This window comes from Lolium perenne, chromosome 3 (assembly GCF_019359855.2).
Source record: "Lolium perenne isolate Kyuss_39 chromosome 3, Kyuss_2.0, whole genome shotgun sequence".
In the NCBI taxonomy this organism is placed as follows: domain Eukaryota; kingdom Viridiplantae; phylum Streptophyta; class Magnoliopsida; order Poales; family Poaceae; genus Lolium; species Lolium perenne.
In genome coordinates this window covers 311,050,665-311,075,814 of record NC_067246.2, presented here as the reverse complement: position 1 = coordinate 311,075,814, position 25,150 = coordinate 311,050,665, and the positions used below count along the sequence as shown (strand labels likewise).

The following is a 25,150-nucleotide window of genomic DNA, read 5'->3' as shown; positions in this document are numbered from 1 at the left end:
CCGCGTTGGCAAAAGAAGGTGAGACAAAGCAATCAACATGGCTGCTAAATGGTTTTGGAGGAATAACGTACTAAAGCTTTGAGATGTACATGGAGATTGACGAATTGGCGATGCATATGGTGCACATGACTCAACTCTTTGTTGTGTTGGTGCAGGCTAGAGAGACTTTCTCTTAGCCTGGTTCGCCTCGATCATAACTAGCGCTCCTAGCTGAACACTCTTATTTTCGTCCGTTTGAATTTGATTGCATGACTTTTTTATACTCTAATAGCCCAAACTGAGTTTAGTTTGGGGGGAGGGGTTGTAATGTAGAAAGCCTCACCCTCTTATTACTTTTGCGGAGAATACGCGTGCATCCACGCATTTGAAACGGCCGGCATATCTATGAATCTCATCGACTTCTTGCTTCAAGCATAACCTCCCGTTCACCTCTTCATTCATCCCCCTAGATCATCCATCCTCTAGGCTGAAGAAGATGGAAGAAGCCGACAATCTGCGCTGTTGGTTTGACTTTGGTCCACAGATCCAATATTTTGACCCTGACCAAGAAAGAGACCCAATCAGCCGGGCGTGCATGAACCTAGCTATCTGCAGGCTGGCCAGCTGCCGCTTCTGTTTCGTCTTGGAGCCTTGCTTTCAGCGCACACGTATTCAAAGTCAGGGTGCGCGGGCGCGTTTGCTATAGTTGTCGATCTTGATCTGTCCCTGTACCGCGCGAGTCCAATCGAGACCCGTATGAGAATGATCGTGCGCGCGCATCTGGCCGACTCGATCTTCGTTTTTATTCATCGATTTTTCCTTGGGCCAGTTTTCCACGGCGGTTCGGAGCTACGTACGACAAGCTAGTACAAAACCATCATGCGGCAGCCTGCAGTGTGTGTACGTGTGCACACACGATCGAACCATGGCAGACGCATTCATTGCACAGCAGACACGTTACTATTAGAGCATCTTCAGTCGCGTCCCCCAAACGACGTTTGGAGAACGGCAGATAAGAATTGGGGAAAATCGCGTGTCAGTCGTGTCCCCCAAAGCTAAATAGCGCCCCATTTTATGTTCGGTGTCCCTGGTAGAGAATCTGTATATAGAGTCTCTAGCGGGGACGCCGGACACAAAAACAGCATCCGGACGCATGCATGCAGTCTCTACTCCCCACATGTCATTCTCTTCTCGCACACTTTCTCTCACCTACTTTTCCCACATGGAGTGGTCTCCTCTATTAAAATGCACGCATCCGGACGCTGTTTGAGAGACGCGGCTGGAAAGGGCCTCTTTTTGTACAGATTTTTTGTCTTTTTTTGTCCGGCGCGGTTTCAAACGTGCCCCAAATCATTTATGTTGGACGTTTTTTGATAGACGCGATTGGAGATGCTCTTAGAAGCTTTCTGGAACCACGCCGGGCGTAGGCCCTAGCACGAAGCTACTGACCAAGGACCGGGACAAGTCATATGTATGCATGCATGGACAATTGACATGATGGCTCTCGCATTGAGGGGTCGCAAAATGCCGTTCATATACATCTAAATTTAGATAAAATTGTGACATTCTTTTGTGAGCCAAGCTAGTACGATATTTCACCATCGCTGCAAGCATTGACAATGTGAGATTGGTACAATAACTTGATCTATTTATTTTTTAGACGGAAGGCTCGAAATAAGCCCCGCTTTAAATTAACGAAGCCATCAACCGGCCAGGAGTTACATCAAAAATTACAACACACACATAAAATACAAACTGAAACCTAACAACAAAAGACATCACAAAGAATGCCAAGCGCCAGGTTGAGGGAGCCTTGTCTTCTGTTGCACCGGAGCAAGTACGTTCTAGTCCACGCCAACAAACCTTCTACGCATCAACACAACAGCTCAAGGGGGGAGGGGTGCTCGACGATGGGCCAACAGCCTAGCAGAACTTGAGGATCCAAAGGAGAGGGGGTCTTGCGGCGCACCTCCAAGAAGGTGTATGGCGCACAAATGTGTCATCGTCTTCGGCAAAGACCGAGGTCATGCAAGCATTGACAATGTGAGATTAGTACAATAACTTGACCTATTTATTTTCACCGTTGGCTTAGTCATCAGAAGATTGTCGACGTGTTTTTTTACAATTGATCATCCACATGTCATGTTTTACAACCTTTTCTTTCATGGGTAATTGTAAATTATGACCAATATATATATAGTTATCAGATTATAATAACTAGGTTATCAGGATCTAGCAATACATGACTTGTGTGATACTATTTGGTGGACTGGTATGGTCTATTTGTAACTTGGATATACTAGTTACTCCCGAGTAGCTTCGTCTCGTTGGCAAGGGGACGAGAACCTTTGAATTTTTCACTCTTGCGTTGTCAGTCTGCTACAAAAAGGATCAGAGTTTTTTTTTTGCATGCGCTGAGTTGTTTATGGAAAGAAAATTCATTAATTATTTGAAGCTCACTAGTAGTTGTAGGTGCGTGGACTCACCCAAGGAACAAGCTCATAAATAAGGGACTCCTTGTTTTTTTTTACCTAGCTACCAGAGACCAATGACTTCATGTCATTGCGTACCTTCCATGTCTTTATAAGGAGCATAACGTCTCTGAGCAAATGCATAGCTTATTTCCCATTTACTTCCATGTCCTCAAATTAGAAAGTCCTAATATATGCATTGTTGTGTCAATGCACTCAAAGGAAATGAATTTGGTCGGTATGGACATAGAAGGCATCGGGAAGTACCAAGGCCTCGCTAGAATTACATCATGAACTCCCTGGCTCGTGATGACACCATGACTCTCACTCCTACTCCAGGGTGTCAACTATTCTCCCTATGTCATACTTCTTTGCTTATCATCGTGTCCGCTTGCTATGCCCATATCATACGCGAGACTCGTTTGCCATCCAGAGTAAGCAACGAACTTGTCACCATTGCCTTCACTTGGAGGAGTGGATTGCAAAATATTGGTTCGACGAGCATGGGCATAAGAGAGCGACACAAAGGAACAAACATGGTTGCTCAATGGATTTGGAGGAGAAACATAGAGAACTTTGAGATGTGCATGAATATGGATGAACTGATGATGCATATGGTTTAGAGGTGGAGCTACGTTCAACCATTAATGTCAACCGGCACCAACGATCTCCAGAAAGACTCAGAGAAGAAGTAATTCTACTCACTTAATGACAATGTGAGCCCTATACTCAAGGTTGCAAAATATATTACAAGACCCCCAACGACTCAATTTTTCTAGCTCCACCCCTCATCTGGTATACATGATTCAACTATTAGTTGTGAGTTGTGTGCGCTACAGAGACTTGCTTTTAGCCTTGTTTTTATGGCCGAGATATAACTAGTGATCGTAGATGAACGGGCTGTATTTTCTAGTCTTGTCTGTGTTCATTGCTTTCTACTACAGTGGGAATATCTGTAATGCGGTTCATTTTATTTTATTGAAACCTAGAACACCTCTAAGAAATATGCATTTTACGTTGGTGGTGGTGGCGCTTCTCCCTGGAGGGGCTGGTCGTCTCCCTCGACCTCGTCGTCAACGCCTTCGCTGGAAGTGGAGGCCATGTGGGCGCTAGGCATCGTGGGACGGAATTGGTCTTGCGCAAAGTATAGTTTCCAGTGAAACCCTAGATCCTCGGATCAGTCGATGGTGGCGCTCACAGTGTCACTCCCTCCATGGAGGCATTGTTTAGGATCTTCTTTGTTGCGGTCGATTCTCGTCTCCTTGTCCACGCAATTTCGAGGAAAACCCTAGATCTGGATCTCCCGAATCGGGTGATGGCGGCATGCGGCCCCGACATGGTCACCCCCCTTCATTAAGATTGTTGGTGTTGCGATATCTGTCGTTAGTAAGGTGGCTTCAGTTTGATCATTGCCTTTATAAGATTCCATTCAATAATTTGAATAAAAATAGTTGTATTTTTTTATAAAGGGAATATATTAATATCAAAGGATACCAATTATACCCAGCCTCTGCAACAACGCAATGCCCTAATAACATTACGGATGCACACAACCAAAAAAAGAGAAAAGGAAAACTAAGAAATAAAATTCCCGCTACAGTTTCCCAGCCCTAGCAACATTAATACATCCACCACCAAGACAATACCTGAAATTCAAACTCTTCAAAAGCGGCGTCTTCAAGAAGGGAACAGTGCACCAGTGTCGTCGTCGTCCGATCAAAGATCGTAGGTTTCCCAGACCTTGGGCTTTCACCCTGAAAGGTAAGACTCCGAACTTCACATGTGATGTCGCCCCCACTTTCATACCACTGCTGCGAAGTCCGAAACACCAAGCAAGCTCCTCAATGGCGCAAAGATTTGAACCTCCATTAGCTAGTCCTCCAATCCGGCATTCATGATATTCTCTTCTTCTGACTCCACCATGAATCAGCTTGTATGTATCATTTTAATGCATACGTTAGAGTAGAACCTCCATTTTGAAAACAACATATGTTCGTTCATGTGTTGGCAAAGGGCAAAGACCACATGCTCATCATTTTGAACGTGCAAAATGGTTCATTGTAATCTCGACTGCTTAGTGCCTGTATATGTATGCATAGGTCATCGTTCCTTCCTGGATGGTGGTTCATCTAACACGATTGTGCTTGTGATTTTCTACTCCATTTTTTGTCCACCCGCCTGGGAGGAGTCGTGCTCGCACAGGCATCAAAAGGCGTGCTTGTGGCGGCACCACACATGTATGTAACCATCCCCACTAGATCTATTGTTCAAAGAAATATAATTGAACCGTTTGGACCAGGTAGAGAAGAAAAAAAAATCCAAAGTTGGTGTTCATCTAGTGGGCAAAAATTCACTAGTACACATTACTCTCGCGATAATAATCTACAGAAGGAGGCAAAAGTGCACCGGGAATCACGGTCCAAATTCAGCACAAAGGGAGTACTAAACTCGTATTTTCTCTCGGAGAAAATTATGTGTAGGCCTAGATGCATCATCTTGATATATTGGCAGAGTTCGGATGAGCAACAGAAATGTCCTCTTCAAATAAGGTAGTAAGAAAAATCACCATGATTTGAAGCAATGGTAAAGCTCACATAGTGCTTAATATGTAGACCTACCGAGGATCGGGGATTCCTTGTGCTACTAATTGACCTGCCGGGATATCAATGACTTCATATCGCTGTTTGTACTACCCACGTCTTTTATAAGGAGCCACAGTTCTCCAAGCACACACATATCTTATTTCTTTCTTGTTTTACTTCCTTATCTTAAAATTGTACGGTCCAAATTCAAGAATTCTTTGGTGTGCTCATGCGCTATAAGGAAATGAGTTTGATAGGTGGGCATAGAAGGGGTCAGGAATTACCAATGCGTCGCTAGAATTACAACATGAACTTTGTGACTCGTGGATCCACCATGACTCTCACTCCTGCTCCAGCGTGTCAACTATTCTCCCTCTTAATTGCTCTCTTGCTTATCGTCGTACCTACTGTGCAGTGGTTTTGTGCCGAAGCAACACCTTAATCTTTTCTTGCTTCGCCGGGATGAAATGAGGATTGCAAAAGATGGATCAGATGGGCAAAAGAGGGCTACACAAACCAAGCAACATGGTCCCCCAATGATTTTGGAGGAGCAATACAGACAGCTTTGAGGTGCGCATGGGGATGGAGAAACAGTGGTGCATTCCATCAACCTACAGTAGGCTATAACTCAGAGGGCACCACAATGCATGGAACATAATAAGCACCTGAAGAGACAGCGCTTTCAATGGAACGCAAACACAAGGATATACTGTTTTACATGGATAAATAGATGGAAGCGACAGCAAAACATATTCTGCAGATTACAGTCAGGGCTAGCTACCTAAGCAACATTAACAAAACATCTATTGTACATGACCGGCAGCTAGACTACAGGTCAATACCGCAAGTCAAGCACAACAACCAGCCAGGTGTGCAGGGCTATCAAATGGCCAACAATCTAGCACTGCCCTGGCCACCGATTGGTTGTTGTGCTGCCACCATTGTACAGGCCCAACACCAACACAAACCTAGAACACCAGAAAAATACAGGAGCTTGGCCCAACTGCAACACAGCTGACCAGCTCGATTATTTCTCATCCTCATCAGGATCCTCCTTCGAATTCTCTTTCTTGCCATTTTCTTCTGCATCTTCATCATTCTCTTCCTCACCTTCATCGTCAGACATGCTGTTGATGACTTCCTCTATGATGCGCTTCACCTCAGACTTCCTATCCATGAGGTCCATCTTAAAGTGAGCTCCTGAGGTGCAAAAAAAAAACAGAAATGTCAGTGCAATTCATTCATCATGACATTATTTCATTTTGCAGAGAATGACAGAACAAGAGGATACCTAATTTCCGGAGAATGTCTGCCAGGGTTGCCTATAAGAAGACAATATAACCCAACTTAGCGTGCAAGAGGACCAAAAAATCATGCGAAGAACATAACATTTTGAGTCTGCATACCGTATTGAAGTCCACTTCTTTCAATATGTCACTGACAACAGCATGCAACTCTTTAGTGGTCGGGGCTGACCCAGCATCAGTGCTACCCTTGCCTTTTCCTGAAGAAAATGAAAAAGAGTTATGCATTAGTTATACCAGTTTTCCCAGTGGCATCTCGCAGAATGAACTCATTTAGTACTTACAAATACTATATTTTCTGGTTATGCTATTTCAACTACATCATCTTCGCTTTCACTGCCAATCAAGTCTTGCTTTCTTGTTGGTTTTCTCTACATCTCTTTGCTTTCACTACCAATCAAATCTTGTTTTTCAGTTAGTTTTTTCAACAGCAACCATTTGACGTTCAGCTATCAGCCCCAAATTAACAGCTTGCCAATAAATCTAGATGTAGTTAAATAAAATATCCCTTCCATCTCATGAAACTTGTGTAAGGTTTGACAAAATTTGGTTGTATCTACATACTAAATAGTGTCTACATACATCCAATTTTTTATAAATCTTAGACAACTTTGGTGGGACAGAGGGAGTAGATGCAACACTGACTACAATAACTACGTTGCAGAACTCATTTAGTAGCTACAAGTAAAATATTTTCTGGTTATGCTATTTCAAATAGACCATCTTCGTTTTCCCTGACAATCAAATCATGCTTTCCAGTTCCTATTCTCTACAAACAATTTTCATTTTCACTGCCCAATCAGATCTTGTTTTCCAGCTAGTTTTCTCAGTAGGTATTCTCTGCACCATTTTCCCTTTCACTACCCAATAAAATCTTGTTTTCCAGTTAGTTTTTTAACAGCAACTATTTAAGGCTCCAAATTGACAGCTCACCGATCAAATCTAAACATAATTAAATCAAATAGTTGTAACACTGACTATAATAAGTATGTTGCAGATCATGTACCTTTATTTTCACTGGATGCCTTGGCACCTCTCTTCTTGGGAGTCTTATTATTGCTTTGGTTTTCTTTCTCATCCTTTTTTGGTTTAGAAGCCTTCTTGGTGGCCTTATCCACAGGGGTATTAGGCTCTTTTGTTGAACTCTTCGAGGCTTTCTTGCCAGCCTTTTTGCTCTCTGGTTCCACATCTGGCTTTGCTTTTGCAGGTTTGGTTGAAGCCTTCTTTCCTGATGCATCATTTTCTTTCACCTTCGAACCAGCTTCCTTTTTTCCTTGTTTCCCATCTGTTGATTTTTTCTTAGCAGGAGTCTCCTCAGGCTCTTCATCACTCCCAGCATCTTCTTGCGCTTCAGAGTCATCATCTTCTCCCATTGGTACATCTTCAGAACCAGCAGGACCAGCATCTTCTTCATCATTCTCTTTCTCAGCTTCAACTGCTTGTTTCCGACTCTTCCTCTTTTTCTGATTATAAAACACATTAGGATTATAGTAAATACCGAACATAAAGGACTGTCACAGGAAATTTTACCACTAAATGCTAATTTTACTATAATCCTAATGTGTTTTACTTAACTGTTTGTAAGCATAGGTGGCATTTACATAATATGATATAATCAGCTAAAAGCAGAATATATGGAATTAAGGATCAAACTGTTAGTGTGTATTTACATTTCAATAAGCCCCACATGTCCTTTGTCCATGGAAAATATATCAATAAATTATGGAGTACTGAAAGAAAGAACAAGGAATATACATTATGGAGGACCTACAACAAAACTGAAAAAATAGGGATCAATATTTGTGCTCAGCTACATAAGAAAACAGTGTTAAAAATCATGACACATAAATAGAACAAAACTAATGTTGCTATTTTAGTAGATACATATATCAGCATATTTTCCAGGAATGCCTTCTTAATTTTCAACAACAGATTTAATCATGATATATCTAAGTTGGGATGCAACTACCATTTTTCAATTATTTTAAAAATTATCAAGGTGGTTTTGATATATGGGCATGGTCTAAAAAGGTGGCTACACGAGCTTCTTCTAAGTGGGCAAATAAAATCACAAAGAAAGCTAGAAAACATAAAGTAAGAAACTAAGAACTAACTGAGTATAAATTATCTAGATAGTCTATGAACCATGATGGTAATAAGGGATGAATGACAAGAATGCAAGAAGCAAGAGCACTATCTTGATGCTCTAGTTTAGATGACTGAGCACGAAACATCAGGACACAGATGAAGGCATTAGGTGGGTTTTCCAGCAGAACATTAGAGGTTAAAACGCTACTTTAGAGGTGCCCTCGGCATTTCAGCATAACAAGTTATTACCTTCTCTCCAGAAGCACCTTCAGCAGATGACTGGCCACTTGCTTTAGACTTTCTCCCACGTTTCTTACCTTTCTGGAATGGCAAAGAAATGGACAGGTATTTCAGTTTGTTGCACGCCTGCTGAAAGAATAGAAGTTTGGAAGAGCAACCTCAGCATTAATTAGAGGCCATACCTTTACTTCAGTGAGAACAACATCTCTTGTAATGCAAGGAGACTCCAAAAACTCGAGCAATTTGGCAGAAACTTCCTCCTGAAGTGCAGCAAAACACAACTGTTATCAGATGATTCACTGTGTATAGATCATTAAAAGGCATGTGGATAAGAAAATTAACCTTCTTTAATGTCCCTTTGACATTGATATCAAGTATTTCACAGAAATCAAGCAACTTCTCCTTGTTAAACTTGTCAAGCTTATCCTTTACCTTGGTTCTTTGCTTATCCTAAATCAAAGTTACAGAGATATCCATTAGAAAACACAATCATATTTTGCATAACACAGTACAAGTACAAGAACTTACTTCATTTTCAATCCAAACAAAACCAGAAAATTGGGATATATTCCTTTTCAAAAAATGGACCTGCAGAGGACCAACAAATAGTTCACATAACAGATTTAATAAGCCAACTCAGAGCAACATAATGCAAAAGCCTTACCCTTGATTTTTTCCCAAACATTATAGTATGAAGACTCTGAAGAACCTCATCTGATTTTCTCTTTGACAGTTTAAAGGAAACTAGAGGAACACAGAGAAGAAAACAATTAATCCAAACTGCAGACTGGAACCAAATTGATATACAAAACAATGAAGTATCAGTAACAATATAAGAACAGTTCGTATTATCTTTTTATTTGTTTAGCAATATATAAAGAGCTAGCAAAACTAATCACGTTACTGGACAACAGCAGCAACATGCAGAACAGGGAACTAAAAACAGTACTGAAACAAATTATGAACACTGAACAAGCAGCAGCATAAATACAAAATCCATGAATACGTACTTAGAAACACAGAGCAGGCTAATATGTGGAAGGAAATTAATTATAGCAAATAATGTATTGGTCTGCTTACAATGAATTATGAATTATTCTGCAGTGTACGGAGGGGCAAAGTTGCAAAGATAACTGGCTAAACAGATAGATTCGCTGGTCACAACATCATTGGGCAGGCAGACCGTGGAGTATGCAAAGAAACTTCTAGCAGTCTATGTGTGCGTGTTTTTTTTTGTTATGTCAGACAGACATAAGACCTGGACTAATCAGTGTACTGAATTGTGTTGATGTGCATAGCATTCCAACTTACAAGTATTTGCTAGGCAGACTTGCTCATTTACTTAAGAGGAAATGTTCAAGTTCGATACTTTAGAGCAGCGTAGGTTACAAAAGAAAATGATCAGGACAGCACTAACACTGTTTTCGTACAGTGCTTTAGCTGATCTGGGTACCTACTGCTTAAAACTGAGACTTTCCAGTAACAAGTTGCCACTGCCGGTGACATTGCATACCAGGAATTGAACTTGTGTGGGTCACGACTAGGAACTTTGATGCCACGGGCAAACATGGACATCGTATATATACAAGTAAAAGCAATAAAATTAAAAGATGTCTTACCGTTTGGGATTTCCTTGAGCATCGTCCCAGGGCCCTGAAACACAGTAAACCGCAAAAATCGAATCAGCAAACGAAGAAATGAGCGAGCTTTCCGAGATCAAGGGCGACAGTAAACCGGATCTCCAGTATCCTGCTAACATCTATCTATTTCGGCCGCGCTACACAGTCGCGGCGACTCTGGGGATGGAAATACCGGCTCCGCGAGGGGAGCTGCGACAGATCGGGAGCAATAACGCGCTCTGGGGGAAGGAAAGGGGTGGAAAGGATGGGGATTTTTACCTGGAGGATGACGGTGGTCTTCTTGGCGGAGGTGGAGCGCGGGGTGAGCTCGGCGTACCTCTCGACGGTCTTCCTCTCCCTGGAGGGCCTCTCGGACGCGGGGCTGGCGAGCGGCCGCTCCTCCCCCGCGAGCATCTTCCGCCTGCCCCGCTTCTTGGGCTGCTGCTCCTCCTCATCCCCATCGTCCTCCTGCTCCTCCTCCTCCTCAGCCCCCGACTCGGCCTTCTCGGCCTCGGGCTCGGCGTCCATGGGATCTTCGGGGGCGGGGGAGGCGGGCTTGGCGTCGGTGGCCATGGGCGGCGGGGGGAGGAGGGCGGCGCCGGCGAGCTAGGGTTTTAGGGTGGAAAAAGGGGGGAAATTTTGGGAGGCGGAGCGGGGCGGACGGGACGGCGGGCGAGAGAAAGAGAGCAGTTTTGGGGGGTGCGTTACTCGGCGCACGCTATTAAATTGGGGATGAGATGAGATGGGATCGACGGGGTGGATTGGGATTGGGCATTATTCCCGCGCACGCACTCTTGGCTCTGCCCGGGAATCAGACGTGTCCTCCCTGAGAAATTTGGTCTTTTACTCTTTTGCCCATCCTCCTTAATATCGCTTTATTGCTCCCTAAAGAATGCTTTTATTGTTTTACTTTTAGGGACTGTATGAAATAGAATATCTCAATCATAAATTAGTTCAAGATTGTATTTTTCTTCCGCCTTCATCCGGTCGCCACCGAGAAAGTAGCATTGTGACTCTGTCTCCAAACATTGTTGGCGATCATTTACTATCATGTGGGTCCACCTATAACACAGCTTTGTTGGATCAAACTGAGCTTGGCGGTCTTTTTCTGCGTCGTGGATCATACTATACCATGGTTGATGGTTTTCTTCCACCGCGCAGGAAATGGTTATATCTTCGGTACTTTTTATTAGGGAAATACCGCTAATTTACTAATTTGGGGAATGGTGAATCTCTTATATTGTCTCCCATGCTCAAACTCTGCCTAATTCGGTTGTCTAACAAAACAAAGAACATTCTTTTATCGCTTACTAGTAGAAAAGAGTATTGGGTGATACTTCTATATTATGTTTTAAGGGGTAAACAAACATATGTTGCAGTGGTTAACAATTCAAAACAGCTAGTTCACAACCATGTTCCATTTCATTGAAACGAGACAAAATGGTTGCAAAGTTGTGAAGAAAAAAATAAGGAGTGTTTAGATGCAGAAAAATTAGCATTTCGCCCCCTCAAACATTGACATGTTTATCTTTCACCCCCCTGATTTTTGGTGAAGCTCTGCCACTAATTGTTCATCATGTGATTGTTTCTTTTGACCGCAAGGTACATCAATGAAAATAATATTCCCAAAGTGTCTAGAAATGGATCAAACATAAATTGGGATATAGACATAAGAAACATGCGAGCTGAATGGAATTATGGTAGTCTATGCGGCCTAATTTAGCAAACTAAAAGGCACTTAGATTCTACTTGAAGGATTGTAGTATGAGTCATAAACCGAGCCACTATTCCATTCCTTCTAGACTCGGGTGACAATCATTAGTTCAAGCACCATTGCAACTTGCGAGTCTCTCCACACATGATTGATAATCTTTTCCTACCAGGCAGGCAAAGGACTATTTATTTATTTTAAACAAAGGCAAAAACTTTGTTGTATCCGCTAATTAAGAAGAAGGCGTAGTTAATTAAAGGGAAAACCGGGCAAAAACCATACAACAACACGGGCACATGCATGGACTATATAACGCCGCTATGGTTGGCTAGTGTGTGGTTAACAATCTTCTTCCATGCCGCGGGTCAAACCATACCACTGCCATGGTCGACAAGTCTTTCCCGACGTGTTGGACGGTTGATACTTGTTTTGAATTCATGTGGGGAATGCGGTTACTCCGTTTAAAAGGGCGCCATAATAATCTACTTAACATGGTAGTTGGAGCGTAAAGCCAAAATACGATATTTTGATATCCATGTTTATAGAAATCCAGTGGACCGATTGATGGGCAATTCTTCACATTTTAAGAGGTAGCAAACATAATATGATGTACCGTGTTAGTCGGCTCAGTGAAGATTTAGAAGATGAAACTTGTTTGATCGGTGACTTATTTTGATTTTTTAAAAAATATGGCCATTAAATCAGGAGAATGTGCTGAATTATCATCATGGTTTGGTTTTAAACCACGCGCTATAACAAATTGCGCAAACCATTACAATCAACCATATGCGAAATGCAAATCAATCCTGGGAATGGAAAAAAAAAATGGAGCGCACTTCATCACGGCTTTGGGGCAGGACGGTAAATGTGCCCTTCCACAGGTGCTGGATCACTGATTCACATGGCAGGGCGCGCCGTCGGTCGTGTCAGCGCCATGGCGGCAAAGCCAAAAACCGAGGGCGTGCTGCCGCGGGAGGCCCTGTCGACTATGCTGGGTTCAAAATTTTCGGGACGAAATTTTCGGCCTCGATCGTTTGCCCACCTACCTACCCTCAGTTTTCCCCTCGCTCCCGCCCGCTGAATCCGACCGGCCGAAAAAAAAAACTTCCTGCGCGCGCGCGGGGCTTCCGTTGACTACTAGTAGAACTTTTGGGCCTCATCAACCACTTGGCCCAGTAACCTTCGAAAGTATTGGATCAGGCTGGCCCACTTGGTGGCTGGAGGCATTCTGGGCTTCGTTTCCAACCACTGCGCCGAAGAAGAAAGAGAACCATCTCGATTAGCCTGGCTGCTGCGACTGCGAGCCCGTCTGACCACCGAACCTAGCTAGGGTTTTGCCCGTGCTCCCTCCGAGCTAAACCCCGGCGGCGCCCCTGCACGAGCTCTCCGCCACCGCCACCGCCACCGCCCCGGACCCTACCGGTTCCCCCCGCGTCCGCGACGCCCTCCCCAAACCGGCGACCCCACGGCCTCTCCCCCCCCCCCCCCCTCCCCCTTTCGGGTAGTAGGTTGCAGCCGCCGCCGATGACAGCGGCCGCCGTCGAAGCCGACGGCGAGAGGAAGGCCGACCTACTCGTGCGGTAAGCTCCCTCATGCCTCGTCGTCCGACCGCAAAGCTGCATAATCGCTCCCTTATAGAAGGAAAGGGAAAATTCACACGGGTTCGGTTATTTGTTTGCAGGGATGACGCGCCCAAGCTGCTCGCGGCGCTGAAGGAGATGAAGGACGGGCTGGACCTCGTCAGGTCCAAAGTCGAGTCCCTTACCCGGAAGGTACCCGTCTTTTCCCCTCCCATAACCGCCGGAACTGGGAACGATGAGGGAATAGAACTGTTAGAATTAACCTTGACATGTGATGTGTACACGTGCATGTGTGCACATTGTGTATCTGTTAGTTTGGTTTCTAGAGACATTCCAGGAAGAAGAGGTCGTAGTGTTAGCCCGTCAAATCTGCATGTCCAGATCGGTGAGTCCTAGAGTGATTTCAGGAGTGAGAAGTAGTCACGTCTAGTTAGCGCATTAGTGGAGTTAGTGGTTAGTGGAGGAGTGGCATGAGTGTCTGCCTCGTGTATATATAGTATGCATTCAGTAATGGAAAAGTAGAGCCTACGGGCAGAGCAACAATGTAGCGTATGTGTTCTCACCAGGAGGAAAATGGCAAAGCAAAAGTTCTCCTTGGTCAGCTGTGTGCGTGTGTGTTCTTTTGTGAGTAGAAACAAGAGAGATTGAGAGTTTGAGAGGAAGATGAATATAGGAGCTGCGAGATGCAGCTCCAACAAGAATCTCCCATGAGCATGTAATGAACTGAGGATTGTGTATTTCTGTTCATTGTTCTCTACGTGGTGGATTGCTTGCAGGTGCGGAAGGGCCAGCTGCCGACGGGCGACGGGATCGGGTACCTGGAGGCCAAGCACCACCTGCTGCTCGGCTACTGCCAGGACCTCGTCTACTACCTGCTCCGCAAGGCCAAGGGCCTCTCCGTCGACGGCCACCCCGTCGTGCGCAGCCTAGTCGAGATCAGGCTCTTCCTCGAGAAGGTGTGCGTGCTTATCTAGCTGCCCTCGGTTATCGGTTTGTTAACCTGCCAGTCTCAGTTCATCTAGTAGCTGTCAAATAACTGATTGGTTGAATTACTCTGCGCGCGCGGCAGATTCGCCCGATAGACAAGAAGATGGAGTACCAGATCCAGAAGCTCACCAACGCCGCAGACAGCGCCGCTGCACAGGACAAGGTGCCAGATGCCCAACCCGTGCAGCAACAGGGCGAGGAAGACCTGTTGAGGTATCGGCCGAACCCGGATATGATGGATACCAAGCTTGCTCAGGATGGACAGGTGTGTGTTTTTTCTCCGCTAACTTGCGCTTATATTGTCGGTTATGTCCCCCTAAGGGTTTACTTGCACACTTCATAATTGATGTGTCCATCCATTTTTCTGCATTCAGTTTAGTAGCTCCTTATTAGACCAAACACAAATCGATAAATCTTTCATAATTTCCATGAGATGGAATCTACCAATTCTGCTTTACCAGCCTGTTTTGTCTAGTACTGTCATCATTCGGAGTTGGAAATGAGAAATCTACACCTAGTCCACAATTTGGTTGAATCAAGTTAAGTTGCTACTCGGGTACCTTCAGATGAATTAGGGATTGATTGTGACATGACGGTTTATGTGTCTTGTTTTAAGCCAACGCTATCGTAACTTATGTTATTGCTTGCTTCTGTGGACACTGCTCAAAAAGGTGTCCATTAAATACTTCCTTACAAACTGCACTGTTCCTGTAAACACTGTGATTAGGTTCCCTCTCTTCTACCACATCAGTAATGATGACTAGTTTGTCACGTTCAGTTTATGCAAGTTCATTATGTCTGATGTTGAACTCTTGACTTTCAGGGTAATAATGGTGGTATCTACCGTCCTCCCAAGATTCAGCCGGTTAGTATGGAAGATAGGCGTAGTAAAGACAATTCAAGGAGAGAAGAGGCATTAGCCCGTAAGGCAATGGATAATCCTTATCTCAAGGAGATGATTGATGCTGCTGCTGATAGGCCGGAAGAGGTTTGTATTAGTGTTCTGTTTGGGTACTCAGCTACTTTCTTAGGTGTAGTAGATCAAACAATTTGGTGTGCTATTCTTAAGCGAGCTAACCTGTACCTGCAAATTTGCAGTGGAAGGAAAGCGCGGGAGATGAAAGCAAAGAATATTTGAATTACATGCGGCAAAGAGAGATGCAAGAGAAAGCAGAACAGGCGATGTTCACTAGAGCTCCCGTAACCAAACGTGAAAAATACATGGAGAAGCAGATGAAGCAGCAGCTTAATGAGTATGCTATACATAATTCTATAGAGTTTATCGAGTTAATTTTGATCCGCAGTTTACACTTTATAAAGTGAACCCATCAGCTACATTAATTAATGAATGAAATGATGATAGCTTTGGTCACTAACAGCTGAGCTTGTTCTTGAGATCTTTCACATCTATATAAACTGTCCTGTTTCTATACACAGCGTACAAGGACTAACCGATGGATTCGACCTTGGAATGAACATGCTGCTTGATGGAGACAAGGAAGATGACGGTGGTGCTAGTGAGCCGCGTAGCAGGAGTGCGGGGCGGAAAAAACACCAGAAAGGTGGCAAGAAGAGGAAGAGGCATTAGTTCAAGCCTGCCAATAGTGTCCTTTGAAGTCAATGTAAAACATAAGTTTTGATACACGTGAAACTGGACGTTTTTGCACCATAGAAGTAGGCATCAGTTTTGTGCATCTATCTAGAAACAACAAGTTGTGTCCTTTAGATGATTGTCAGCTTCTCATATGTGTTTATGCAATTATGCTCAAGTGTTTGTGTGGGTTTCTGTTTTTATTTTTCTGTGTATACCATCATGATCTGCTTATGCCAATTGCTGCGGTGGAGTAGGAGTTCTGTACAGCAACAATACATCGGTATTCTTCTACAGCAAGAAGAAGAGGCAATGCATACGTAAGTATTACTAGTATATTTGCCCGTGCGTTGCACCGGGTTATTATTGAATAAACATTTTGTCATCGTGTGTGACACCGGTGAACACCTAGCTGTTGGCTACCATTTCCGCCTGCATCGTTGCTCTCGAGCAAGTTTTCACCATCTTTTTTCCCTCTCTATAGCAGGCCATGCGTATGGGATGACATTTCCCGCTCGACAGACTTCTTGCCTATTCTCGCAAAATATAGTTTTCATGTCCCACTACTCGTATGCATCAATGGAGCAGCCTAATATCGTTATCCTCTTCCTTTCCCTTTTTTCCTTGCATTCCACCTGCCCTAGCAGAGGCCCAACCCCACGTAGCGCATCTCCTCCTTTCCTCGCACGACCTCCAGTGCGAACATATGCAAGACACACGCCGTCACCACTTCTTCCTCTTCTCCCTCGTAACCGCCATCTGCTTCGGCAACGCTGTCGTCGCATGGCTAGCGTGCCCTTCCCTATGCAACGTGAAGAACGCAGCCGACGCATTCCCATATGTCGATCAAAATAACTAACACATTTAAATGGAAGAAAAAACTTTGGATGAAAAATTGGCGTGACCCATGTTTTGCGCAAAAAGCGACCATCCACCGGAAGTCCAACGAGGGCATCAAATTTAACTATCTCTATATGAACTTGGATAGCTCTCTAAAAAGTTTACCTCTTTATTTTGCACTAATTTGCACTTACTAAGTTCCATCAATTTGTATTTATTTTGTCCAACACGACACACGATGAGTTTATTTTGTCAAAGCACACCCAATACTAAATTTTAGTCTTTTTAAATTTCAATACCACAAATCAGTTTTTCTTTTACGGACTGAAATGTTGTGCTATTTTTTTTTTTTTGCGATGAAAAGAAACTTATATTGATGCACCGTTCATTACAGAAAGATCCAGAGAAACAAAGAAATTACAAGGAGGTCCTTCTCTAGATCCCAGCTTCGCCGACGACCAGAGCAGCCCGGTGGCGCGCCACTGCACCTGCTCCACTCGACGCCATGGATGGGAGACAGCTCCTCTGCAGCTGGGAAGTCGCCGGACTACCGAAGAACGGACACCCTGAGCCGCCGACACCGCCGCGATGCACCAACCTGCAAGCTTCTTCTCTAAACTCGAGATCCAGATCCGCCGCCACGCGAGATCCGGTGAGGAGACGCCGCGCCGGCGAGATCCAGGGACCTGCGGACGCGGAGATGGCGGACGCCTCGTCGCAGCACCCAGAAGAGCACCACCACCAGAGGGGACAGGCTCCGCCGCAAAAGGCCACTCCGGCCGCGCCACCGCCTCCACGACGCCGCCGGCAGGCCGTCCTTCTAGCCCTACACTATATACACACCGAGAATCGGGGATTCCCCACCCCCCCAGCCGCCGAAGCAGCAGACGGGGTGAGGGATCCACCGATCCCCCGGCGGCGAGGTGGGAAGAAGGAGGGTCGCACAAATCGCCTTGCTCTGCTGTAGCGGGAGAAAGGAAGACGTCCACGAAATGTTGTGCTATTGATATATCCTTTTTAATTTTGGCATATATTTTTTGATAATCATGAGATCAAGATGTGCTGCCATTGATAGTGTTGTCCCAGATTCTTCTTTGTTGCATGCAACGTCAGTTTCACGCTGTTGGAATTAGCTGGGACCTCACTGCAGTTGGAATCGCAAGTTCCTGGAGTTAAGCAGAAAAGTGTAGAGCAGGGAAAGTACCGAGAATACAGAGCCTTCTCCAGCATCTGCAGGTGAAGACTGCTTGAATCTAGAAACAGTGAATTGAGTGATTGGGCTCTCAACGAAGTGGTGGACATATCGTGCTAGTCATGGGCGCCATGGCCCCGTATCTTAAAGAATTCAGGTGCATGAAGCAAAGAACATGAACTATGCTTCCTAAGGAAATAACGCAACGAATCTGTGCGGCCAATCCCTTGAATACTCCGAAGATCCTCTAATCAAACAACGCCTAAAAGAATCCGCTCACTTTTTCAGTTTTATGAACCGATCTGGATCTAGCAAAATAAAATGGAAGTAAATTAGATCTGAACCAAATCACGTCGAGAATTCATGGAACAAAATCGCATCAGCAGAATTATAGAGAATCCACCGATAAAAAATAGAGGATCGAACCTTTTGTCCATTTTCAATGGATTCTGATCTTCATCGAAAGAAAGCAGCACACCAGCGGGTGGGAAGCACCGGCTGGGCCATTGGCTCATCGTCTCCGTTCTCTACTTGCTTGCTTCTGTCGCGAGCTGCAGCAAGATCTCCTGGGGCCTCAGCAGTAGCCGGGCACTGCGAGGAAGGTAGCGACCGAAGAGGAGGCGGACGGAGAAGACGGGGACGGGGACGGGGAAGACGGCAGGGCCGATTTTCCGATTGGATCGTTGGGGACGGCTGCATCGGAGGATTAGGGGCGGGAGGCGGAGGCGGCGAGGAGGTGGAGGAAGGCGCAGGATAGTCGCGAGTTCTTCGTCGCCGGGGCCGGGAAGCTCCTTCCGCTCGTAGCCCTCCTCCTCCTCTGCGAGGCGGCCGCCTCGTCGGCCACCGGGCCGCCGTGACTTGGGCCAGGCATCCCCTTCCCCTTGAGCCATGGTACGGAGAAGACAAAGAAACGAAGTGGTATCTAACTTAGCGGTGGCAGTGGGGGTGTAATTTTGGCAAATTTCGAGGGTAATTCAAAAACGGACGAAAATTATGGGGAGAAACCTTCCTTCCTTTATTAGTAGGTATAGATTCAGAAAGGCAATACATGAGATAATCTCTACACACCACACCTGAAAACAGTTGACTATTGCCGCCCTGGGAGGAGGAGGAAATGCTTCATCAGCACTTTCTGGGGTCTCTCGGCCCGAATATGAAGTTGCCGGCAGTGTAGACCGCCTGCAGACCGTCAGGTCGCGTAACATAGTCCCTGAACCTGAGCGGCGACCCCTTGTTGCGGCGTGGCATGACGGCGACGCCACATGCGCCCCGCCGAGGCGAGCGTGGCACATACACCACACAGTCCTTGCTCGCGAACGGCACCGCCTGCTCCGCCGTCTGGATCATGAAGTAGCCGCGCGCGTCCGTCGTGCCCCACTTGGACATGGCCTGCTTCCCTCGCCGGCACCGGAGTAACGCCGCCGCGTCTGCACGCACACAAAGTAAGGAAAATCAGTCAGTGTCAGGTTACGTTGGAGTGCGTGGGTCGTTGTGAGCTGATGCCTACTCGGGAGGGGCGCGACGTTCTTGGACGGGACGTAGCCGGCGTAGCGGCAGTTCTTGCACCAGACGGCGCCGACCACGCCGACGGTGAAGTTGACGTCCGGCTGCGGGCGGGACACACCGATCGCCGTGCCGCGGGAACGGAGCTGGTTGATGCCCGTGGCCGCCATGGCCGTGGACGCGAAGAGAGTCCAGACGCTGAGACAGGCCACGAGGCTTCTTGAGAACAAAGCCATTCTAGTTCGTCGTGCGTACTGATCAGCTAGTATCAGAGTATATGTATCTGAATCTGTGGTTCGGGGCGAGTCTGACTAAGAAGAGGGCGCAATTTATGATCGGAGATTCAGCTGGCTCGTTGCTCCTTGTAGCAGCAAAGTGGCACCGAAGCTTTAGAGTGGTGATGTGGATGCAAAGGGAAGTGCCAAGTGGTGTGCTCATGATTCGCCTGAGCGTTGATCGATGCCGGCTTGACTGATCACTGCATAGATCGCCGCCCCACGACGCACAACCTTAAGGCGAGCCAACACAGACGTTTCGGCCGCTACGTACGTTTGTTCAGGTGTACTACACAGATAAGTAGTTCGTGTCTGCAGATAAATTGTGTGGAGAAAAGGGCATTTCTCCTTTAGGGAACCTTTTGCCAGAAGTGTTGACAGTAGATACAAAGCCGAGTCAATGGAGTTTGTAACGCTTGTTACTGTATCCATCCATTGTGTTGAACTGTTGATATGATGTTCCTTTTTTTCTGGCATTCTTAAGGGTTTTTTTTTTTTTTGCGTTTCTGGTTTGCGATCACATTGATTCCTTCCTAGCCATGACCAGCAGTAGCATACTGTATGATCTTTCTGTATTCCTCTTATTATACACTATATAAAAGTTAAACGTTTTAGCGTCTTGATAGCGATTTCTCCACTGTAGATCGGCTAATTTTGCTCTCTTTCCTTTTCCCGTTTCATGACACGTACCCTTTCCTTTTTTACTGCATTAATACCGTCGGGCTGGTTAATTTTAGCTTCTTTTTTTTTTGATCGTTGGGTTACCGGTTACCGGCTAGTGCGATCCGTTTCCTTATATTGTTGCGATCTACTGCCGGTGATCGCGGTATATAGGTTAATGCGGTGGGGATTTGGTCGGTGTTTTGCCACGTTTTTTTCTTTTTGCGGACGTGTCTTCTTCTTCTCCCACAGAATTTGTCCTCAGCCACGGAGAACTCGGCAACTGTGAGGCGCTTTGCCTTCTTCCAGCGGGTTCATGCGGTGACGGAGAGGCCGGCGTCTGCGACTCGCGGTGACAGAGGCGCCGACCGCGAAGGGCTACCCTTTCTTCCGGGGGCATCCCTATGATAGATTTTGTTTACTCTTCCCTTCGCTCTTAGTTTCTGGTATTTTGTTTAATTTAATCTGCTTTTGTCGATTCATGTTTTGGTTGATCCGGTACTACTGTTTTCCGTTGCTTTTGATTGCATCGCATCGTGCTCTTCTTTTTGCCCTATGAATCTATGATGCGTGCCTCTTATTTCTGCAGATTCTCTCTATGTGCATGGCGCGATGCCGGCCGTCCGCCAGGCCGGCCTCCTTCTCAGTATCGGGTGCTCCAAGATGTTTTGTTTCACAGCCTCCTCGCCGTGGTGGTTCTTCTGCTAATACGCGGGCGGGGCGGGGTGGGCATCTAGGTCGTGGTTTTGTCTTGGGCAATCTACTTCGTCGAGGTTTTCTGCTTCTCCAAGTCGATTCAGGTGTTTTCTGAAGCAGATGCTCCGAGGGCGCCTGGTGGTGGCTCCTTTTATTTTTTCTGCACACCATATTCTTCGAATTTCAGGAAGACTTTCTACAGCCGTTTTGTTTACTGAAAATAGATTGATTTCTTCTAATCTCTTTTCTCTTACTGATCTTTACCTTCTGATTGGCACTAATCCATGGTGCGACTAAGCTGATCTTGCCATTGTTCGTCTCTAAGTTTTCCATTCAATTTCCATCCGATACATTCGTCCAGGTCGTCTTCTTCCTTAATTCCTTTTCTTTTTCTTACACCTCAGACCAATGGTTTTCCCTGCTACTTCACTCCGATTGCATTGCTATCCGACAGTATTGATTTTGACTATCCGAACGGCAGGTAATATGCAACTACTTGCTTTATTTGTAGATCATATTACTACAGTCTTTTCAGTCAGTAGAACTACTACTATTGCACACGTATTTTTTTTCTTCGTATTATTACTCTGCCTTTCTTTGTTGTAAACAATTCTTGGGACATACTTCCAGGCTAAATTTTCCATTCAACTAAGGCTGGCATTTTCTCCGAGCTGTATGACTTATAGTAATGATTACACTGTGGTTTTACAGGTGTACAGCTCCTGCCATAGAAATCCAAAATGAATATTGTTGAGGTTTGCCGGATAAGGATAAGGAAATCTTCGTTGGCCACGCCTGGCAAAATTCAGGGCTGTGTGCACCAGTTAATGCAGTGGTTCATTCCAGATAAATTACTAGCTATATACAGGGGCAATCAATTTATCTACCGATGAGAAGATAATTGTGTTGTATCCTTATCATAGAGATGTACTGCAAGATATAAATTTTAGCGGAAAACAAGTAATCGTATGGATCAATGGTTGTCTATATTGATATTCTGTGGGTGACACACTGGCTCACCTAAGGACTGTAAATATTTACCAGTGCTCGACAAAGAGTTCAGCTTTGGAGATCAAAGCTACCTCTTTGTTTCCCAATAAGTATACTATTTTCTTGAACAAAGTTCAGTTCGACTATGGTATATATAACTAGGTATAGTTCCCTCTGCTGAATGGTATATGTCACCAAATATGTTTGAGGTATCCCCGGATAGCAAGTGTAAATGTCCACTGCTTGATATATCTGTAGATGCTAACACACTCTTAAACGAGCAGTATCTTGCTTAGATGTTGGTGCCATAAGTTCATATGCATTCTTCACACATGATATGCACTGATCACTTGAGACTAATTGCAGGGCTAAAGGTGACGCTCGGACAACTAACTTCAGTATCTGTAGAAGACGACTGCAAACGTTCAGTGCTGAGGCTACCAACAAGAACACCTTCGGACATGGCAGTCTATACAATATTGTAGTACCACGTGTACTTTTCATTACCAGCTGGTTTCGTACTATGCCATGGTCAGTAGTTCCTCTTCTCTACTTGTGTCCTGGTGTATAGTTCTAATACAATCTGTATGTACTGAAGATCTTCCTCTGCTCCTTTTGTATTTGTGCTACCTCTTATTGTGTCATCCAGAGAAAAATGCAGTCAGTTAACCAGATCGAAAGCAAAACTCAAAGCATTACGGCATCTTTTACCTACAGTTTTTACTCTATATTTCCTTAGACAATAGTATTAATCAACTCATAGTCGCAGCGGTTCAGTTAGAAATAGCTGCCTATAAAACCAAAGAAACAAGATAAAATTGTTAGGGAACTATCAAAGTGACGGTCAAATTGTATAGCTCCAGTTCCATATTTCGATTGCTTTCAACGTTCCAGCCTAGAAGAGATTCAGTTTCAATATATAGCACCATAGTAAGTACTCAAAAAATAGTGGCGTACCAGGTAAATGATGGATCTGCTTGCATCGGTTGGAGTAGCCGGTTCAATCGGTTATCTTCGATTCACCTCCCACCGTTCTTCATCAGCCACTGCGTGCTACCACCAATCTGTTCCTCTTCCTCTACAAATGTATCAGCAGTTCAGCACTGTATGCCCCATTCAACGGGAATATGTACCAGCACCGTCTTGGTCAACTATCTATGATGCAATCCACTGCAAAATATGTACTGAGGCCCCAATTTTCTGAATATTGTCTCTTATATTATCTGCATTATCTTACCACTCTGAAAATTATCAAATATACACCCCAAAACAAGTAACACTATCAATACAAGAATATATATATTATATTACGGGCGCGGCGTGCCGCCGCGCCTTTGCTTTCTAGTATGTTTTTAATAATCAACACTAGACTGGCTGCTGATGAGTCAACATAAAGAGACAATTGATTCCTTCTTCTGTTGATGGTAGAGGGAATTGAGTTTCTGTTCTTTTTTAATATTTTTTGTTTCACTTTTTGTTCCTTAGGTATGTTGGGCCGGTGGGCCCTCAGCTAGATCCAGTCGTAGCTAAATACAAGTCCACGTAGTAATATCTCTTTTAGAGTACTTGAGTGATGTTCTGTTTTTCTCTCTATCTTTTCAGTATTAGAGCATCTCCAGCCACGTATCCCAAAGCGTCTTCCAAACCGCGCCGGATTGAGCGTTTGGGGGACGTGTTTTGTTCGTGCCGCGTTTGGGGGACGTCGCTCCCCAACCGCGTCCCCCAAAGGTCGTCCCCAATCAGAAATTCAAATTGTTGCATTTAAAAGAGGTTGTTCCCGCCGAATCGTCGCGATCAGAGTAGCGGCGATCAAAGTACTGAGCGCGCGATCATATTACACACCATAGTGCATGCTAAATTAGAAGAAGGGGTTGGCCGACGGCGACGTATCCTGAGTCGACGCAGGCCCATCGATCACGATGACCTCGTCGCGATCTGCCTGGTGTTGTACATGCTCCGTCTGCTCCGCCGCCGCCGCATAGGCCGACGCAGGGGTAGCAGTCGAAGACGCGTCAGCCGGCTATTGCTCTGCGGTTGCTGCCGCTGCCGCTTCCTGGGCCGCTGCGTCGGCCTTTTTGTCGCGGGAGAGAAAGTTCGAGCAGACGTCCGCGAGGCATTTCGTGATCGACCCCTGCGTCTTCTCACACGACGCGGCGTCGGCCAAGGCGGCCTTGGCAGCCTTGTTGCCAGTAGGACGCCCTGCCGACGTTGCCAGCGACTCGTCCAGATCAATGGCGTCCTTCCCCTTGGACAGGCGCATCAACCGCCATTTCTCGTTCACTTTGAGCTTGCTATAGCAATGCATCAGCGCAAACGACTTATGCACATCCGAATTCTTCCGGTAAACCTCCATGGTCCTATCAAACTAGCCAAAGGAAGCGGAATCATTTCATCGAACACAATGTAGGCGCTACAGATTATGGAAAAAAGAGTCGTACCATTTGGGAGACGTCGGCGCCGCTGTTGGCTCTCATCACTAAGTCGTGATGGTATCCATGGAAGGAGTTCACCGACGCCTGGAAAATTGATAACCCACAAGTATAGGGGATCGCGTGTAGCCTTTTCGATAAGTAAGAGTGTCGAACCGAACGAGGAGCTAAAGGTAGGATAAACATTCTCTCAAGTTCTATCAACCACTAATACAACTCTACGCACACTAAGCGTTTGCAATATCTAGGAAATAAAACTAAAGCGATAACGGGTATGAGAGGTGACTTTGCAAAACAATAAAATGCACGGAATAAATGTTAGTGCTGCAGCAATAAAACAAACTAAACTAACAGTACCATGAGTGTGGAAAGGCGGTGGTAATAGTGGTGGCTTTGTCCAAGATCAATTAGTG

At 45.3% G+C, this 25,150-nt stretch overlaps 3 protein-coding genes and 1 non-coding gene across 4 annotated transcripts; 1 reads left to right on the top strand and 3 right to left on the bottom strand.

Moving 5' to 3' along the window:
* Positions 1 to 5,739: 5,739 nt before the first annotated feature.
* On the bottom strand, positions 5,740 to 10,994 carry LOC127345433 (DEK domain-containing chromatin-associated protein 1). The gene is made up of 11 exons (XM_051371908.1): positions 10,563 to 10,994; positions 10,284 to 10,317; positions 9,329 to 9,408; positions 9,193 to 9,252; positions 9,007 to 9,114; positions 8,847 to 8,924; positions 8,674 to 8,745; positions 7,343 to 7,799; positions 6,439 to 6,536; positions 6,324 to 6,354; positions 5,740 to 6,232 (listed from the first exon to the last, which is right to left on the bottom strand). Exons 1-11 carry the CDS (start codon positions 10,854 to 10,856, stop codon positions 6,060 to 6,062), a joined length of 1,485 nt encoding a protein of 494 aa, XP_051227868.1. The 5' UTR covers positions 10,857 to 10,994; the 3' UTR covers positions 5,740 to 6,059.
* A 2,297-nt stretch (positions 10,995 to 13,291) lies between these two features.
* On the top strand, positions 13,292 to 16,355 carry LOC127345431 (uncharacterized). The gene is made up of 7 exons (XM_051371906.2): positions 13,292 to 13,574; positions 13,676 to 13,766; positions 14,351 to 14,530; positions 14,644 to 14,826; positions 15,385 to 15,549; positions 15,660 to 15,814; positions 15,999 to 16,355. Exons 1-7 carry the CDS (start codon positions 13,519 to 13,521, stop codon positions 16,147 to 16,149), a joined length of 981 nt encoding a protein of 326 aa, XP_051227866.1. The 5' UTR covers positions 13,292 to 13,518; the 3' UTR covers positions 16,150 to 16,355.
* Positions 16,356 to 18,239: 1,884 nt separating this feature from the next.
* On the bottom strand, positions 18,240 to 19,183 carry LOC127345432 (uncharacterized). Its single transcript, XR_011756220.1, has 2 exons — positions 18,611 to 19,183; positions 18,240 to 18,492 (listed from the first exon to the last, which is right to left on the bottom strand). It is a non-coding gene; the product is annotated as an uncharacterized protein (transcript).
* Positions 19,184 to 19,186: 3 nt separating this feature from the next.
* Positions 19,187 to 19,975, bottom strand: LOC139829734 (non-classical arabinogalactan protein 30-like). Its single transcript, XM_071828630.1, has 2 exons — positions 19,692 to 19,975; positions 19,187 to 19,611 (listed from the first exon to the last, which is right to left on the bottom strand). The coding sequence occupies exons 1-2, from the start codon at positions 19,921 to 19,923 to the stop codon at positions 19,307 to 19,309; spliced, it is 537 nt and encodes a 178-aa protein (XP_071684731.1). The 5' UTR covers positions 19,924 to 19,975; the 3' UTR covers positions 19,187 to 19,306.
* Between the last annotated feature and the right edge of the window lie 5,175 nt (positions 19,976 to 25,150).